At 54.8% G+C, this 18,502-nt stretch overlaps 1 protein-coding gene across 5 annotated transcripts in view; it reads right to left on the bottom strand.

Annotated features, from left to right (window-relative positions):
• Positions 1 to 18,502, bottom strand: part of DENND2B (DENN domain containing 2B) — a 163,608-nt gene that overhangs the window by 5,437 nt on the left and 139,669 nt on the right. For 4 of the 5 annotated variants that reach the window (XM_061147966.1, XM_061147973.1, XM_061147963.1 and 1 more), the window contains 12 exons: positions 17,819 to 17,970; positions 16,303 to 16,518; positions 15,264 to 15,360; positions 14,580 to 14,624; positions 13,459 to 13,643; positions 12,279 to 12,388; positions 12,023 to 12,092; positions 9,005 to 9,082; positions 8,340 to 8,480; positions 4,368 to 4,516; positions 332 to 509; positions 25 to 66 (listed from right to left, as the gene is read on the bottom strand). In XM_061147966.1, the coding sequence (XP_061003949.1) occupies positions 25 to 66; positions 332 to 509; positions 4,368 to 4,516; positions 8,340 to 8,480; positions 9,005 to 9,082; positions 12,023 to 12,092; positions 12,279 to 12,388; positions 13,459 to 13,643; positions 14,580 to 14,624; positions 15,264 to 15,360; positions 16,303 to 16,518; positions 17,819 to 17,970 (1,463 nt within the window). The remainder of the gene's footprint in view (positions 1 to 24; positions 67 to 331; positions 510 to 4,367; positions 4,517 to 8,339; positions 8,481 to 9,004; positions 9,083 to 12,022; positions 12,093 to 12,278; positions 12,389 to 13,458; positions 13,644 to 14,579; positions 14,625 to 15,263; positions 15,361 to 16,302; positions 16,519 to 17,818; positions 17,971 to 18,502) is intronic. The other variant, XM_061147977.1, reaches the window with a different exon arrangement.

Genomic DNA, 18,502 nt, shown 5'->3' with positions numbered 1-18,502 from the left:
GGCCATGCAACGTCCCGCTCTTACCTGTCGGATGAATCGGTCAGACCCCAGATTCACCATCAGTGCCTGAGAAAGAGAGTCATGAAGGGCAGTGATTTAGGATATGAATCCCTGCAATGCCCTGCGCAGATCTCCTGGATTCCCAGGGTCAGATAACAGGAAGAACTCCAGCCAGAGAGAGGCCTCCCAGGGAGCAAGGAGAAGAGCTGGAGACACAAACAAGAAGATCCCAGCAGCCTTCCCCAACCCCTTCCCCTTCTGCCCTTCCCTCCTGGGGGATTCCGTTCCTTCTGTCCCATCCTCCCCACAGCTGGTTCCCCAGGTGGCCCACCTCTTCCACAGGCAGCTCCTTCAGTTTGGGGAGGGAGCTGGAGAGCAGGCCAACCAGGAAAGGGGTGGGACAGCAGACGATGTCAATCATGGAGGCCGGGAGGACAGGAATGAAGGTGTGCTGCCAGGAGAAGGGGTAGAGCAAGGCCACCACCGCATGGGAGCAGCTGGACAGGGTACTGGTAGACAGACAGACAGACAAACACTGAGCCCAGGCCCAGCACCTTGAGGGAAGGGGAATCAGTGCCTGCTGGGCTAGGCTCATGACCTCCTTTCATGTTAAACCTCCCAGGGCAACAAAGACGCTAAGGAGGTTCAGCCTGGGTCTGACCTTGCAGACTGGTGAAGTCCCCGCATCCCCCCTGCTCAGGGCCACAGGGCCAGCAGTGGTGCCCTCCTTGGTGGCTATACCTAGAACAGCCGTGAAGGTACATAGCTACACCTGAACACACACACACACCCCCCAGCCAAGGGCCACCCAAATGCACAGGTGGGCCTGACCTAGTTTGGGAGGATCAGCTCAGGCCAGGGAATACAAAGGCAAGAGTGATCACAAATTCATAGTGTGTGAGAGCTGGAGGGTCCTACAGAGGTCATCTTACCAAGTCCACATTTTACAGCTGGGCTCACTGATAACCCAGGGTCAGTCTGGTCAGAAGTGGCAGATGTGGGACCCGGCCAGTTTTTCTGCCTCCCAGCCCAGTGTTACGTCTACCGTTCCCTACTCCTCTAACTGGAGAAAGTGGGCTGACCGAGTGAGGCTGGCACCATTCTCACCCACTTCCGTCTTTCCTCTCAGGCTCCAAAAAAATGCCAGACTTCTCAGTGGGTCAGCCCTTTCTTGGCCTAGAGGGGACTCCAGGCCTCCAGCACCATATCACAGAGCTGGCTGTCCAAGCAGAACGACCAATGGAAGACCAGAAGGAGAATCTCCCCAGGGCTAGCCAGAAGGCACAGAAGTGAGGGCTGAGGGCTAGTATGGGTCACCAGTCACCACAGGAGACACACCTGGCCTGAACCATCTACCTGTCAGGAGAGGAGTCAAGAACCCGCCCCTCAGGGCCATATCACAAATGAAACAGTGGCCCAGAGTCATTCTTGAGCCTGCCTTTCCCACCCTGTCTCTCTGCATCTATTGGTCCCACCTACTAACTATGAAGGCCCTGGGCTCTACCTGATTGGCTCCAACAGGGATTATCATCCTTTCATGACTAATGACCACCAGTCAGAGAACATGGTTCCAATCCATGACAGAAACAAACCCTCTTTTCTAGAAGGACCTCTGGATGTTCACAAGTTTCTTGGCAGCCGGTGCCTTGCTTGGCTGTCCTACCACCCCAGGGACAACTAAAATACTGCTGGGCCCTGAGGCAGAGACACAGGTATCCTGGCCCTGAGAGCCCTTTGCCTGGGGACAGCACACCCCAAACCCCAAGGGAGCCACCTGAAAAAGATCTAGAAAAGGGCCATCTCAGGGTCAAAGGAAACACTGACCTCCACAATGCCTTCCAATGGGCCTGGGACTTGGGAGGCAGAAGGCTTGTACAACCCTTAGGGTTGATCACTGCAGAGCTTATGTGTGTGCACGTGCACACATGCGCACACACACACACACACACACACACCCTCCCAGTAACACAGACATCAGGACTAGGCCAGAGGGAATAAGCACTTGTGGACAGCCTAAACTGTGAGCAACGGAACGAGAGCTGGCTGGACTCCAGCCGTGTGTGCCCTCACTGGGCTGCCTACTCTGCCCTCTCCAGTCAGAGGCAGACCCTGAGCAGGGAGGGCATCTTTTCTAGACCCAGGATTGGCAGGACTTGAATGCCAAGCCAGGCCAGAACAGGACCCTGGGGTATTTTCCTGAAGGAACGGTCCAGGAATGTGTTCAGAGGCAGCTGCAGCCACAGGAAACAATCACTGTATTCACAGCCCTGCAGGAGCCAGGCTGGGCGTGGGGGGGGGTGGGGTGGCAAAGAGGAGGCTCTGCCCTTGGTGAAGGAGTGAAACCTTCAGGGAGAGAAGCCTCAGGGCCCAGGCTCTGCTAGGGGCATCAAGGTCTGATCACGCCAGAGCCTCACAGCTGGGGAGCCAGGGCTTTGCTGGCAGACGGTGAACACGGATGGCAGAGAGGCCCCAGGGAGCTGCCATAACTGGCTAGCTCCAGCAGCCAGCTCTATCCCCTCAGAAGGCCTAGTGGACCCGCGATATGCACTGTGCTGTACTGAAAGAGCTGTGATGGGAAGCGGGGTTCGGGGTGGGGGGAGGCAGTCTTCATTTCTAAACCTGGCTCTCTCTGGAAAAGCCAGAAGCTCTGGTTTTTCTTCTTCCTCACTTCTCCTGGGCTGAGGGTGGGCCCAAGTTCCTGCCCCAACACCCTATGAGAGCATTTGAGAGTCCATTTCTCCTGCTTCCTTCATGACCTCCTCACACACACAAAAGAAAGTGCCCAGGGATCCTGGGCTTACTGGGGGAAAAGCCAGGAGGAAGAGTTTTCTGCCCCTCATGTCAGCACCTAGCGTATGTTCTGGCACATAGCAGATAGCTTAAGAAATGCTCTAAAAGACTAAATTAATTCACCACTCTAAAGAAACTACTGCCCCCCGTAATGACAAAAAAAATACACAACACGTTGCTGAGATTTCATCCTCTCCCTGCCTGTCCCACCCACTATATATACACTCTTTGCTATGGTCTGAATGTCTGTATCCCCTCAAACACTCAGTGATATCTGAGGTTCTTAGGTCATGAGAGTATAGCCCTCATGAATGGGATCAGTGCTCTTACAAAAAAGACCCCTCACCGGACGGTTGGGAGGTGGAGCGGGGAGGGACCCAGGGCCACGGTTCTGAGGGCCGAGGCAGGGCTTGTCTTATGAAATAAAACACTAAGCATGACGTGGGAAAAAAAAAAAAAAGACCCCTCAGAGATCCCTCACCCCCTACTTTCTGCCATGTGAGGACACAATGGTGAAGCCAGCAGCTATGAACTAGGGAGAGGGCCCTGACCACAATGTGACCATGCCGGCGCCTGGATCTTGGACTTTCAGCCTCCAGAACCGCGAGAAATAAATTTCTGTTGTTTATAAGCTACCTAGCCTGTGGTATTCTGTTTATAGCAGCCCAAATGGACTGAAATGATCTTTAAAGAAAAGCAAAACAAAACCCACCTTGGCTGCCTAGAAGGACTCAGCTTCTACCAGAACACCTCACATCCAGTGACATTTCCTCCATCCCCTCCCTGACCACAACCAGATCTTGGCATCTGGAATTCCTCTGCCTCCAAAACCATAAATGCCAACACATCAGACCAAGACGTGTGATTTATTCGGCTCTTTTCTTCTTTTTCAACCAGCTCCCCTGCCTCAGTGGCAGCTCCGATCCCCTGGACTTCTCTTGCCCTTTCCTAGGCTGGCCAGCCTCCCTACAAGCACTCTCCTCCCCAGCACCCTCAAGGCCCTCACCTCGTCCTTCTCAGCAAATCGCCACGTGCCTACCCTGGGTCACTCCATTCAACTGCCTTCTCCAGGCGACACCCTTGCTGGACGGCTCAGCACTCCTCATACTAACCCTAGTCAATGCCCTCATCCCTTTCTCATGGAGGCTCTCCCCAGAGTTCATCACTCTCTTAAAACGCAGCATCCCACAGAGACGGCCTTGCGTCCCCCTCCAGGGGAAATGTGGCTGTCTGCCAGAAGTCTCCTTCCTTTCTTACCTCTCTCTATATAAATAGGTTTGTACCTATACAATCTTGGCTGCTGCAAAAGAAGCAGCGTCTGTCCTTCTCCCTCCAGCCAAGTCCTCCATCAGGCCCTCAACTCTGCCCCCTCATGTACTCGCAAGCAGTCATCCTCTGACCAGGTGTGCTAACCTATGCTCTCCATTTGATCCTTCTCTCACCACACACGCAGTCGCACCCACACACACTCTCCACTTACTAACACAGTGGCTGGCATACCCTAGGGCTCGTGTACACGTTGCTCTAATCAGCAGGCATGTCTTCCCCACTTCCCCACCTCCCCTGCTGGGCCTTACCTGAGCTTATCTGCCACAAAAATGACCCGACGCTCCAACAGCAGTGAGGCGAAGATGCGGATGAGCTGACGCACGCTGAGGCAGGTAAAGAGGCACTCGAAGTCCACATGCTCCAGCCGGGAGTCCGTGGGCCGCCGCAGCTCCAACACCTGCAGGAGAGCGGTGGGGGAAGGGGGTCCAGGCAGATCAGCTGGGCACCACTCCCAGGTCCCGCACAAAGCGACCTGAAGCTCGCTCCCCTCCCCAGTCTCTCTCCCGAGGCCTCCACTCTACTGCCCGCTATGCAATAAGACCCAGTCTCCTCTTCCACTCAGACCCCAGCTCTGCTTCCACAGTCCTCAGCCTGCGGGCAGGAGGGCTCACTGCAAACAAGGCGGAGGCTCCAGGAGAAGCGGGTGGCCAGGCTCTGCGGGAGGGAGGAGGACAGCTGGCCACTCCTGCAAACCAGGAGAGTGAGGGAGTCTCCCTGCATGGACCTCCCTGACCTTTTGCTTGTCTCAGCCCCATGTGGACGGACCCCCACAATGGATCACGGCTCCCCCATGCGGTTCTGCTCACCGCTCACCAGTCTCTGGAAGGACAATGCTAGTGTCCCTGTTGCCACACCCCCTCCCTTTCCCACAAGGAAACGTTTCCTTCCAGAGGCTCTGCCCTGGCCTCTTTTAGTGTGTCTCATCCCCGTGCCAGGGACAAGGAAAACACTGGGAAATGGCTGGCTATTCCACAGCCTGTCCAGGAAGAGGCCTTTCTTGATCAGGGCCAGACCTAGCCATCTTCCCTCCAGTGGGGCGGTAAGACCACTCCCAAGGTCAGCGATGTGGCACAGACAGCATTCCCTGGGGGCAGGCATGAGGGTGGAGGGTGGCGATGACCCTGGTAATGAGAGCAGGGGGAGCTGATGGCGCTCGGGCCAGGCCAAAGCAGCTCTCACCCGGGCCTGCCTGGTCCTCCCTGGTTCCTCAGCGAGGTGGGCGGCATGGACACATAGGCCTCCAGAGAACCAGGAGGGAAAACGAATTCCCTCTCTCAGCCCTGTGGAGTCAGAGCTCTCCCCCAGGGGCTTTAGCCACCTCATCCCATTTGTTCCTCCTAACTCCGAGCTCAGTGGTCATCCCTCTGGCCCCGGGGAAGCAGCACAAGGGGCACAGGTTCCCCCGAGGATGTGTCTCTTTTCAGAGGTCTGTTTCCATGCTGTCTCTCCCACCCGATGGTGACGTCCCAGAGGTTCTGCATTAGCAGTATGCAGGGGACACTGGAAATGTCAGCGATGTAGGCTGAAGGAATCCCACACCGCCATCACCCCAGAGGCCTCGGCACACCTCCTACTCCTAGCCCTGCCCCAGAGGAAGTCACAATGAGGCTCCCCTAAGCCTCCCTCCTGAGAGCCTGCATGCAGTTGGCGCCCCATGCCTGGTACCCGAGAATCTGGACTCTCCAGGGAGTGAGCATTCACACAGGCAGCTTGGAGGACCTGGGCTTCCTTTCACTCACCTGCCCCTCAAGGAGATCATAGTCTGGTGGGGCTAAAGAAGCCTGAACAATCAGCCCATGAGCTTGGTGTCAGGCCAGGGGAAAGGTGTAACTTACATCTACACAGGGAGCTGAGAGGGCTGGGAAGAAGGGTAACCATCCCGTCTGGGGTGGGGCAGGCGCAGGGCAGGGGCAGTGGCTCAGAGCACGGGATGCTTAACTTGGTTGCCCAAGGAGATAAGAAGGCAAAAGGAAGCAGAGTTCACAGATGTGAGAGGAGGCTGTGAGTGGGCCAGGGCCCTGTCATGAAAGACTGACTCCCAGGTACTGCTGTTGGACCTTCGGGGCAGGGTCAGAGGTCCTGCCCCCAGGCTACTTGCATGAAGCAGAAAGTCCATCCAAGAGAGGGTGGGAGAACAGATGCCACAAGGAAGGCCTTGAATAGCACTCGCCACTCCCAGCAAACCCAGTGCTTCTCTAGTCAGACTCTCTCCGCTGCTTGCAACAACGAATATATTTATTTCTCCCTCTCCTCAAACCCAGCACCCACCACTCACTCTCAGAGGACGACCTCCTTTCCCATTTGGAGAAAACTGAAGCCGTCAGATGAGAATCCAGGATCTACAAGCCGTGGTCCTTCCCTGCCATCACACCAGAGAGAACCCCCTCTCTCCTGTCTCCCCACGGAGCCCACTGCCCACCCCCAGTCTCACTGTCCCCTCCCTCTGCGGCTGTTTTAATCTCTCTCTCCCTCTCTGGGCCATTTCCACCAGCACCCAGATGACCACCTTCAACAAACTGGCTCCACATTACCACTCAACCACTGCCCATTCCTCCCCATAGCCAAGCCTCTGGAAAGCTATCTCTGCAGGCCATGCCCCTTTGTCAACCCCATCCACTTCTCAACTCTCTCCACTTGGGCTTCTCGGCTCCTTGACCACCTGAGGTTCTGGAATTCTGTCTTGTCAAGGCAGCCCGCCACACCTGGTCCTGACCTCACCTCATCACTCCTTCCTTCCTCAGAGGCCCCTTCCTTGGCTCCTGCTGCTGCCCCTCTACTGCAGGACCTCTAAGTGCCGGAGGCCCTCTGGACTTCCTCCTCCTCCCTGTCTACACTCTTTGCTACTAAACATCTCCTCGTGGGAGTCTCACAGGCATCTTAAGGGTAATGTGCACAAAATCAACTCTTGCTCCTCACAGACCTGCTCCTCCCTCGGGTGCTCCATTGACTATCCTGCTGCTCAAGCCAGAAAGCTGGGAATCAGCCTTAAAGTCTCCCTCACTCTATTCCCCATTTCCAGCCACTGCAAAGTGCTATTGATCCTGGTTCTAAAGTACATCTCAAACCCATCTTCCTCCTCCATCTTTCCGTACACACCTTAATCCAAGCTCCATTCATCTCTTGCCTATACGACTGCAACAATACCCAAATCGGTCTCCCTGTTTTCACCCCAGTCCACTATTGACATAGCAGCCAGACTGGGCTTTTAAAATCGTATCGCAGATTCTAGAACCCAGCTTGAGATACATTCTAAAACACTGAATTTGGCCTGCTGTGACTGGGCCCTGCAGTCTCTCCCACTGCTCACTCCCTTTTTCAACCATCTTGGGCTTCTCCAGTTCCTCGACAAGCATACACATGTTCCCACCTTTTGCCTTTGGGTGCTGTCCCTCTTCCTGGCATAGTCCTTTCCCACACACATCCTTCTCTTTCAGTCTCCCTGTCCTCACTTCATCCACTTGACTCCACTCACCCCGGGTCCCTAAGAAAAGGTGACTTCCTCAGAGAAGGCCTCCCCTGGCCCTTAGTCTGAAGGAGATGTCCTGTCACACACTCTCCCTCCTGCCCTGTCACCTGGCACCTGACACTCTGGGGAGATATCTGTTTCTACAGGCAAGTATTTATTTAACACTGGTCTCTTCCACTTGACCACAAACTCCACAAGCACTCATCTGTGCCCCTCTTTAACTGTATGACTCTGCCCCGAGTTCCACAGGAACCCTGACTGTGAGACAGCACATATTCCACAGACATCTGATGAGTGAAGAAGAGGCGGCCTGCAGTTTAGTCCAAACAGGTCCGGGAAGGCCCTGGGAGTTGCAGAGGGGTGAGCGACAATCACAGTTCTGTCACTCACTTTCTCAGTCCTTATCCTTTGAAAAAGTGAAAGTGAAGTTGCTCAGTCATGTCCGACTCTTTGCGACCCCCATGGACTGTAGCCTACCAGGCTCCTATGTGATTTTTCCAGGCAAGAATACTGGAGTGGGTTGCCATTTCCTTCTCCAGGAGATCTTCCCCACCCAGGGATTGAACCTGGGTCTCCTGCATCGTAGGCAGATGCTTTACTGTCTGAGCCACAGGGAAGTCTCTGTCGATTAGGTGTACAAATGTGCCGAGCAAGGAAGGGGCCGTGTTCCGCACCCTGGAGACAGCCGTGGGCTCGCAGGTCCCATCCCAGCCTCAGTCCGCGACCTGAGAGAGGAGGCAGCAGAAATCCCTACCTCATTGCCAGCCCCTGGCAGGAAGGTCTTCACTTTGATGGTCTTCCCTGGGGCGGGGAAGGGTGATTCCATGAGACTTCTCATGAACGGATAGACCAGCGCAGCGGAGATCCCACGCCGGCGCTCCACCTCATCGAGCACCTGTGCCCACCGCCAGCAGCCCAAAGAGGAAGGAGGTCAGGGCGCTGCCCTTCCCTACCTCCTGGGCAGAGAAGAGGGCACTCTGGCATCTGACTGGTCTGGGCCAAAAGCCAGGAGCCGGGAGCTTCACACCCCACCCTTCCCAAGTGTCCCTGGCCATTGTGAGGGCTGTGCTCTCTAACTATACCTTGCTTCAGACCCCAAGAGTGAGTAGCTGGGCAAAGGAAACACCTCTTGAGAGTGGAGTTCCTGGGCACTTGGCTTCCCCCAAGGTCTCTGTCCCCGAGGGCCCGGCTCGCCCACAGCCCTGAGTGGGATGTGCCATGAGCAGATGCTGCCGTGCAGGAGCTGGTGGACGGGGAGGGAGTCGGACAGCCCGCCTGCACTTGCCCTTGCGTTCTCGCCTTGTCTCACCCTCTCTCACACACACACAGGTGGTTTTCTCATCTAAACCGCCTGTAGATACTCCTGTGGGAGCCGTCAGATGGGGGAAGGGGGCAGGAAGTCAGCCAGAGCCCTCTTACCTTGGAAAACAAGCCGAAGCAGCCAAGGCGGCTGATGACACAGTACACCTCTGGCAACCGAGGCCCTTTCCCGCTCGGCTGGGCCGGGACAAGGAGACAGACACAGAGAATGCGTGGTTACTACTCCTGGCTCCTTTTCCTTAGGATCTGAGGACCAAGCCCCTCTCTTCTAGTGAAAATCTCTCTTCTGTACAGAGAGAACCCCAGGCCTCTTCTGAACACCTACTCAACCAGGCCCTCAAAGGAAAGGCGGCCACTCTTTGGGGGTCAGCTTCTGCCTCTTCTGAGCCTTCCAGCCCAAGGTGCCAGGCTCCTGCCAAGTGCTACACAGGCTCTGCCCTTCCTCCCAGAGGACCCTGGTGGGAGCTGGCAAAGACGAAGCGGTGTGGCAGAGGCTATAGGGTGATCTGTGGATTTATATCCCCAAGTCCCCGGGAGCCTGGTGGGCAGGACAGGGGCTTGTATACATTCTTAGGGATGAGCCAGGTGGTCTTCTGACCCCACCAGGGACATTCTGCAACACATTCCTTTTCTCAGTTGCACTTCTGTCCCTTTCTGGATCATCCCCATTCTAGAAAAGCAAACTGACACTAGATAAGGGAAGCAAACTACTATTTATTGAATGTTTACCATATCTGAGTCCTGGGCTTGGAACTTTCCAAAAACTTGTTAGCTAGGCATTATTATTCCCATTTTGTTGATGAGGAAACTGGGTTCAAAATTAATGAGCCATCACCCAAGATCAGATATTTAGAGGTCATGGAACCAGGAGTCTGTTTCTGCCTCTGTGTGTGTTACCTCTGTTGTGTTACCTCTGAAGTAAGCTGCCTTCTGACAGAAAGGAAAGGAAAGAAACACAAAGATACTGGACAGAGGCCTGTACGGAGTAGAGGAGAACAGAGTCGTAGGGGGATCTGAAAGGTAGGTAGCTGGAGGGGAGGTGGGCCAAGAGCTTCCCAGGCCTGGAGCCCCCAGTGCAGGCTGGAGGGAGTCCACAGGAGCCGACTTCTCCAGCCAGTGGCTGGCAGAGCTCTGTGGCTGTTTCTGGCTCGGAGGCCTAGAGGGCCTGGCCAGGCCGGGTGGGGAGGGAGCAGAGCAGCAGGTGCTGGCCCCTCATGCAGGCCGCTAAGCAAATGCAGATGGGGCTATTTCAGTCTCCAAACCTGCTGGCCACACGTCACAGATCTAAAGAGAAGGCAGAATCTGTTTTTGTCCATATTAGGCCTGAAACTCACTCCTCTCTTTTTCCCTCTCCCCCGCCTCCCCTAAAACCCCAAGTGATTAAATCAAGTATGTGGGATTTGGGTTAGAATCATTGTGTCCAATCTGTAGGAATGCCGAGTGAGTGCCAGCCCCCTTGGCAGGGGCCCAGCCAAGGCCCTCTCTGAGCACGCCAGGACAAACATGCTCTTCCCTGGGGGCGGTAGGCCCACTGCAAAGGCAGCTCTGCTCCATCTCTGCTCCTGCTAAAGCAGCCTTCGGAACGTGCCCCTCCAGGCCCAGATGAACCCGCCTGGCTCCCCACCTGGCCTCTGTACCGCTCCACATTTCTTTGGCCCCACTCTTAGGCATTCTATAGCCAAGTATTCCTCTCCCTGGACTACCCCATGGGGTCATCTGGGAGTTCCAGACTTGGGGTTTTAGAGCTTGGAGTCAACCTGGCTCTAGCCCTCACTGGCTGTATGACCCTGGGCAAGTCATTCCACATCTGAGTCTCAGTTTCCTAATCAACAGAACAGATACAACAATGCCTCATGGACTATTATGAGGAATAAAGAAAACGACATGCCTGGAACATAAAACAAATCCCAAATAATAGTTCATTCCCCTTGTCCAACCGTCTATATTGAAAGTCCTACCTCCTCTACTAAAGCACCTAACCCACTATAGCACTCTTAGTTGCTCAGTCATGTCCAACTATTTGCAACCTCATGGACTATAGCCCACCAGGCTCCTCTGTCCATGGAATTCTCCAGTCAGAATACTGGAGTGGGTTGCCATTTCCTTCTCCAGGGGAAACTTCCCAACCCAGGGATCGAACCCAGTCTTCCTGCATCTCAGGCAGATTCTTTACTGTCTGAGGCACCAGGGAAGCCCTAAAGCACCTGAAGTTCCTTGAAAATAGGATCCAGGTCTAACTCATTTTTATGCACCTTCAACATGTTGCCTAACCCTCAGTAGGTGTGTGGTACACGTTTCTGAATGAATGAGCCTGAATCTTCATTTGGGGTCCCTGCTATACACCACCTTTGCCTAAGTTTCCCCTCAGCTGCCCCTTCTCCGACTAAGGCCCAGGAACCTTGAAACACTGTCAATAGCCCAAGCCAACAACATCCCTGGTGAGCCCCAGGGGAGCATGTGACAGGACTCTCTTTACCCCAATCTATTTCCTAGGACTAATGGGAAGAGGGATGGGGTAGTGCTTCTCTACAACATGTCTTATGTTTTTAAAACCCTTCCTTTCCCCTTGAGCTCAAGGCATCTCTCCCAGAATCCCATAGAAAGTTACCGCTCTGTCCCTGCTCGGCCTCCAGTCCTACCAGATCAAATGCAGGACACACATCAGGTTGGCCAGGGGTCGGGGTGAGGAATGTTGTCCTCCACCCCAGTCTGATGCATACACACACACTGCCGGGGTGATGTGATCCTGCAACCCAGGATCAACAATCTGAGCTCAAAAGCCCAAAGAAAATGAATGAAAGAAAAAGTATAGAAGAGCTAAAAACATATGATATCCCAGTAGAAAGTGATCTAACCTCTTCCCTTATTATAGATTATCTCAGATTCTGGGGCCCAATCAAAGTGACCACTTTAAGTCCTGCCATCCCAGGAGTGCTGTGTGTGTGTGTGTGTGTGTGTGTGTGTGTGTGTACATGTGTGTGTGTGTGTGTGTGACAGTGGCCTCAGGGAACATACAAGGCAGCAGAACATGAGTTTCTACAAGCTCAAGTTAAAGAAGAGCACATACACATACAAACTCTGTGGCCCAGTCCCTGAGGACTGAATGGCCCTACTTACCAGTAAGCGCCTGCAGTAGCCAAAGCGTCTGCTGCCATCTTCCCCAGTCAACATGAAAGAGAACGTCTCGCTGGAACAGGGAGAAGTCTGGCATCAGGCAAGTACACAGGGCCCAGGAAACAGCCCCCAAGGAGAGGGGCTGCCATCCCAGGGAGGGGGTGAAGGACCAGGCTGCTGCAGGCTGGGACTAGAGTGGGCCCCAGCCAGCCGCCCGCTATGACAGGGGTGGGGGAGGTTCTGCCAGGTCGGGCCTCACCTGCTGTACTCTGACACAGGGAGCCAGTCCTTGGCATCAGGGAAGCAAAACTGGGGAATGGCCTTGAGCCTCTCCTCTGCCTCCCGCATCTGCTTGGTGGGTCGGTCCAGCTGCAAGGAAGAGGGATATGGGGAGAAACAGATCAGAGAAGACATGGAAGCTGGGGGTGGTGGGGGGTAGCTGAGAAATATACCCCCCATCCCCAGCCTCGAGAGTCCTAGGTGGCGTTCTACCAACTGGTGTGCTTCTCAGCAGCCTTGACCCCACTCACAATTCTTACAGAGAGGTCTGGGTGTGGGATGAGTCATCATTCATTCATTCATTCATTCATTCAATATATGTCAAACAGCACTTTCTATGCGGCGCCTGGCACTGTGCCACATGCTGGGGTACCAAGAGACCACAAAGTGGATGGCATCCCTGTCCCTGTGCGTTCTGGCCAGCAGAGTGAGGCAATCAACAACACGGTCTCAGAGGGGCCACAGAGGAAATAAACAGGGAGATGCGACAGAGACAACTGGGTGCGGGGGGCTACTTAAAAGTATCTAGAAAGATCTCCTGGAGGAGGTTCCGTTTGAGCAGAGAATGAGAAAGAGCCAGCAGCCAAATGAAGAGCTGGAAAAAAGAAGATTCCTGGCAATGACAGAAACAAAGGGCTTGAGTGTTACAGGAAGTGAAAGGAGGCCCTGCGGCTGGGCTGGCTGGGGATAAGCAGGGAAGGAGCAGTAAGAGCTCAGGGAGGTGGGGGAAATGGGGAGAGAACGCTGATGGGTAGAAGGTTTCTTTGGGGAGCGATGAAAATGGTCTAAAATTGGTCAGATAACTGTGAATATACTATAAGTTATTGAATGGTATGCTTTAAACAGGTAGATTAAATAGTATCTCTTATTTAATAGATTAAATTGTATCTCAATAAAGTGGTTGAAAAAGAGAAGGAAGACAGAAGTAATGGTGGGGGGCCCTTCCTCAGGACCCTCAAAGTCCTGTATACAACGTGGATCTGATTCTAGCCACACTGGGGGGTGTTCTCTCTGCCCTCATCCTCCGAATACTCGCTGGCCCAAACCCACAACCTCTCCTCCCTCCTGGCTCCAGGGAGCCACACTCAGGGCCGGGGCAGTGAGGAGGTCGCTATGGCAGGGACAAGATGGGCCAGGCGGAACGGAGGGAGGGGCCGCACCTTGGGAAACTGGTAGGAGACCTCGGGGAGGTAGGTGTTCCGGGAGGGCTTCTTCTTGAGGGACACCACCACGAAGTACTCGAAGAGCTCCCGCTCCTGCCACTCGAGCAGCTCCAGCTCCAGGGTCCGGTAGCTGGGCGCACGCTTCAGCATGGACTGGATGTGGACCAGGCGCTGTGTGTGGGCTGGGGGCGGGCCACACATCAGGACGAGACCCCGCGTCAGCCCCCGGCCCACCTCACACTCAGGGTTGCATCCCAGGGGGTCACCTCTAAGTGTAGGAGCCTAGCCTGACAGCCTGACCCCCGAGTTCTGGGCGAGACTTGTCCGTCTGTCTGCCCTGACACAGAGAGCTACTGGTCTGGGCCTCCCAGAGCCTCTGGAGGCTAAGGTGGGACCAGTAAGACTGCCTGAGCCAGGCAAACCCAGGGAGGCATCAAGGTACCCACACATCCCTGAACATCCACAAAGCCTTCATCCTAGGGCCCCTAGCAACCTTGGACTTGGACCCTTCCCCCTGTCCCCAAGGCCCAAAGTCCACCTGCCCACATGCCTGAGGACGACAGAAAGAGGGAGCTCCCAATATTGATACTTTAATCATCCAGGAAGGTCTAAGCAGGGTTTCTCCGTAGAGAAAGAAGAGAGATTTGTCCAAGGCCCCTGGAATGTGAAGGTCCCAGAAACTTTCCAGGGAGGTGGCAGCTCTCCTCTTTAGGGAGAGGGAAGATGAGTCGCCTCAGGGCCTCCCAAGCACCAGGTTCCTCAGACTTCAGTACATTTCTCACAACCAGAAGAGGAACCTGGAACCCATCTCTGACCCTCCAGACTCACAACACTTACCAGGCAAACCTAGATGGACAATGAATGGCTTACAAAAGTAGGGGCAGGGTCACTAGCCTTAAATCTGGAAAAGGGGAGATGTCTGAATTTAAGCTCGCAGGGCTGAGCTCCGTGATAGAAGGAATGGACTTCCCTAGAGCTCCTTGCTCTAGGCCTCGTATCCTGCCTGCCAATGCCCCTCCCAACTGGGCCACTTTGGGACACTGAGACAGCAAAGGCTAATAGATACCCTTCCACCAGGGCTGGGAAGGGGTCCCTGCTCTCTTGGAGCCACGTCTCACCTTTGAACCTGTCGTCAGAGTCGCTCTCACTCTCACTATTCTCATCTGGAAAAGTCAGAGCAGAGTGCAGGCTGGCTGAGCCGCTGCCCCATAGTAAACATCTTCTGTGCCCGCCCCCCCGAACCCCTCCCTACTCCCCTCCTCACCCCGGGCCTGGCTCATGAGGGATGGACCTCATCTGGGCTCCAATGGGCCCCTGGCCAGGCACTGCGTGGCCCAGGGCCAGTGTCCCTCAGAGCTCAACCTGCAGGTGTTAATCTATACACAAACTCCTATCCATCCAGTCCTGATCTGGGGGAAGCTGAGGGCCGAAGCTGGAGGCTGAGCCAGCAGAGGCCTGTGGGCCTGGAACACAAGGGTCCTGCCTCCAGGAGGCCAAGATTGGAAATGGGAAACAGACCACAATGCTCAGTAAGTCTGGCCTTTCCTTTGGCTGGACACAGATTCCCACACCCACCTCCCCCCTATTCAGGCCTCACAGCCCAGAGTCTCAACTAACCATTCCCAGGACTTTCTTCTCTCTTTGGCCCTCCCCTCCTGTGTGGCCACTTTTTGGCAGGGCTCTACCCTCCTAGAAGGCAGGTTGGCCCATGGAAGGGTAAACTGAGGCTAATCCTTGCATCTTCCCACTTCTAATGCCCAAGGGCCCCAGGAACCTGAGCCAGCTCGGGTGTCCAGGCCTACCTCTCAGTGATGATGTCTCAATGCTGGACATAGACAGCTTTTTTAACCTCTTCTTTCCCCTCTTGGCATTGTAGATGGAGTTAATTCTTTGGACAAGCTGGGTGAGAAAAGCAGGGAGGGTGAGGTAACCCTAAAGCCATCTGCCCCTGCTCCTAAGAAGGCTGCTGATTTACACAGGCCATCTGTTCCCCTGCTGGTAGAAGCCTTCCACCCTCCCTCCAAGGAGGCCCAGTACTTGTCTCTCTGCTGCACTGGCCCCAAGGGCAAGCTGGTAGATCTCTACCTATTTGTCCACTTAGTGGTCTCCTGCCCCCAAGACAAGGCTCCTCACTCAGCTCCCCAGAGGAAGGAACTGTGATCCAACCAGACAGGATGGGAGCTCCTGGGTCTCAGGAGTCACTGAACCATCTGAGACAAAGAGCTGCTCAGAGGCAATAACAGGAATAAGGACTGAACCTTTCCCCTCTGGGCTACCACCTGGGGCCCCGGCAGGAAGGAGCTAAATTCCCAATATACCCGAGCATTGTTTGCAGGCTAAAAATACCACTTGGCTAAATCCTGCTGCTCTGGGCTGGGGATCTGGGCCTGGCTGGCTGCGTGTGTGCAAATCACTCCTGAAAACTCTCAACTCAGAGAGGTACAGAAAGGAAGACCCGCCTTTGAGTCCTAGGTCCCTCACAGCCTGGAGATGTTTCTGTGTACATAGAGCCTTTGCACACCCCATGCTCACACTAATGGGGAGCCTCCTAAGGACTGCCTCCATCCAACCCGTGGCGTGGAGCACTCCCTGGGGGCCAGCGAGCCTGTTTTCCCCTAACATCTGTGCAGCATTAATCACTCGGTGCATCTTTATCGATAGGAAAAGAGAATTAGCCAGATGAAAAAAGAAAAGGCCAGTGCCTGGACCTAAAATTGATTTAAGGAGAATTAAGGAAGCAGGCGCAGATTAGGAAAGGGAGGGAGGGAAAGGAGAAAAGAGCCATGGCCGGCCTGCCCGCCCACCCGCCCAGTCCTGGCCGGCTCCACCTGCAGGGGCTACCTTGGGAACGCGACGGGCCCGGCGGCTGGACAGCAGCTCGCTGGTGGTGCTGAGGCTGTCCTCGTTGAGGCTGGAAGGCGAAGACGGCAGGCTCAGCTGAGCCAGCAGGAGCATGTCGTCATGGCTGTGCCTCTTGGGTAACCGTGGCAGCCGGTGGCTCTTCCTTTCCGACCAGTTCCCACTGCGCAGGGACTGACTGCCGGGTTTCAGGGAGAGCTGGCGCGGGGCGGGGGACAGGGGAGAGGGCCTCAGCATGGATGCCGTGGCCGGCACCTGTCTGCTGGGAGCTGGACACAGAAGCCACAGGCTGGCCTCCCTGACTTCCCCCAAACCCCACCTGGAATTTCCATTGACCAGGGTTTCCTCTTCTAAGACCTCAGCTGCTAATCAGCAGGTCAGGGCAAGATTAGATACTTGCTTCCACAAAGGAAGCTTGACTTCTGCCAGAAAAAAAGAAAGCAGAGACAAAGAAAACTGGGCTGTCATCTGAGTGGGAAAACAAGGCCAAGTGAGAATGCTGTGGGCGCCGTCTGAGCTCTGGGACAAGGCTGACTCTGCTCATTACTGGGTGTGGCTCAGATCTGTGTTCTGCCTCGCTCCATCTAGACTGACACCCTTCGCCACAGGGCACCTTACTCTGAGTGGAATCACTGCTTGCTAAAAAGGGAGCAGCTCTGCCCATCTGGCATGCCCTCCACCTGCCACCTGCATCTGGCATTGCCGCTCATCACTCTTCAGCAAGTCCTCCTTCCTCCCCCTCCCCCAATTTCCTCTTCCTACCCAATCAGTCGGGAAACACACATTCAGTGGACGTTTGTTTGAACAGAGCACATTAGAAAGATAAACCTTTTATACAAACAATCATGTCACTCCAAGGCCAGAAGAAATGATTTTTATATTCTCTGGCCAGTGTTCTAAAATCTCTAGGAGAATCAGCATTGCTTTGGTAGGTCCAAGATATGATCTCCATCCTCCATCATGGACAAAGCCAGAACAAGCTATAGCCTCAGAACTCCTTCGCCTCTTCACCTTTCTCCCCATTCTGCCTCCATCAGTCCATTCCTCAGAGATGCATCCATTCAGCCATTTATCCAATGGGAGTGCATCCAGGTCCTAGAGATACCTATGTGGCTCTCCAAATCCGGTTCCTGGGCCTATCCCTGGCCCCTAGATGCCAGGGCTAAGATCAGTTCTGCAGAATCTTAAGACGCCAACCCAGGCCCTGTCTTCCTGCTTCCAGGAAGGAGAGGAGAAATCAAGATTAGACAGGAGACTACAGGGGCTCCTATCTTGGTTTCACAGCTTAGAGTTCTAGTAAAGGGAAGAAGGGGGGACTGGGTGCCCCCTAAGAGCACATCTTGACTGTCCACAAGGATGTGGACATGGCAGAGGTCCCTGAACACAGAGCTCTTCCCTGACGTCACCTCTGCCAAGCACTAGTGAGGGAAACAGCCTGAGCAGAAGCTGGCCGTGGCCTCGAGCTGACCTTACCGGCGCGCGTCAGGGCTGCCGTTACCTGAGTGGGTGGGTTGTTGTACTTCCTGTCCTGAGGACTCCACATCCTGTGCAAAGAGTCCAAGGAGTTCTCGGACAGCTGCTGGGGTTTTCGTCCGGCTCTTCGGCTCTTTAAGTCCACATCCTCATACGGATTCTCCTTGGGCAGATCTCCTGCAGAGGAGGAAAAGTTAGAGAAGGAAAGAAGGAAATATACACACACACACACACACACACACAAATAAACAAGCAGAATTCCTGTGAACCAAAGACAGTGGCTTCTGCCTGGCCCTTCAGCTCATGAGTCACACAGCTGCCCGTCTGCAGTGGGAAGGCTACAAACAGAGCCTGGTTCCGAGTCCAGAAGCCGAACCACCCCCCCCCCTCCCCAATTCAGCTCAGCCTTGTCTGGCCTCTGCTTTATAAATTCAAAGATTGCACAAGACTGGCTCAGCCACCCGTGCCTGTGCCCAGCCAGAGGACAAAGCCAACAGCAGGCGTCTTTTCTTGGCTCCAGTCCGTCCTCTGCGAAAGCCCCGGAGATATACAGTTCAAGGCAGGAAAGGCTTTCAGAGGTCATGCAGCTGTCTCTTCACCCCCTGTTCCCTGAGGACCACCTCTGGGCGTGGGTGTGGAGGACTCTGCGAACTCTAGGGAGCCGGGCAGCACCAGGCTGCACCAGACCTGCGTCTCACCAGCTCGCTGA

The sequence above is a fragment of the Dama dama genome, chromosome 1 (genome assembly GCF_033118175.1).
Source record: "Dama dama isolate Ldn47 chromosome 1, ASM3311817v1, whole genome shotgun sequence".
Classification (NCBI taxonomy): Eukaryota; Metazoa; Chordata; class Mammalia; order Artiodactyla; family Cervidae; genus Dama; species Dama dama.
Note: the sequence above shows the minus strand (reverse complement) of the source record. Positions and strands in the feature narration are given on the sequence as shown.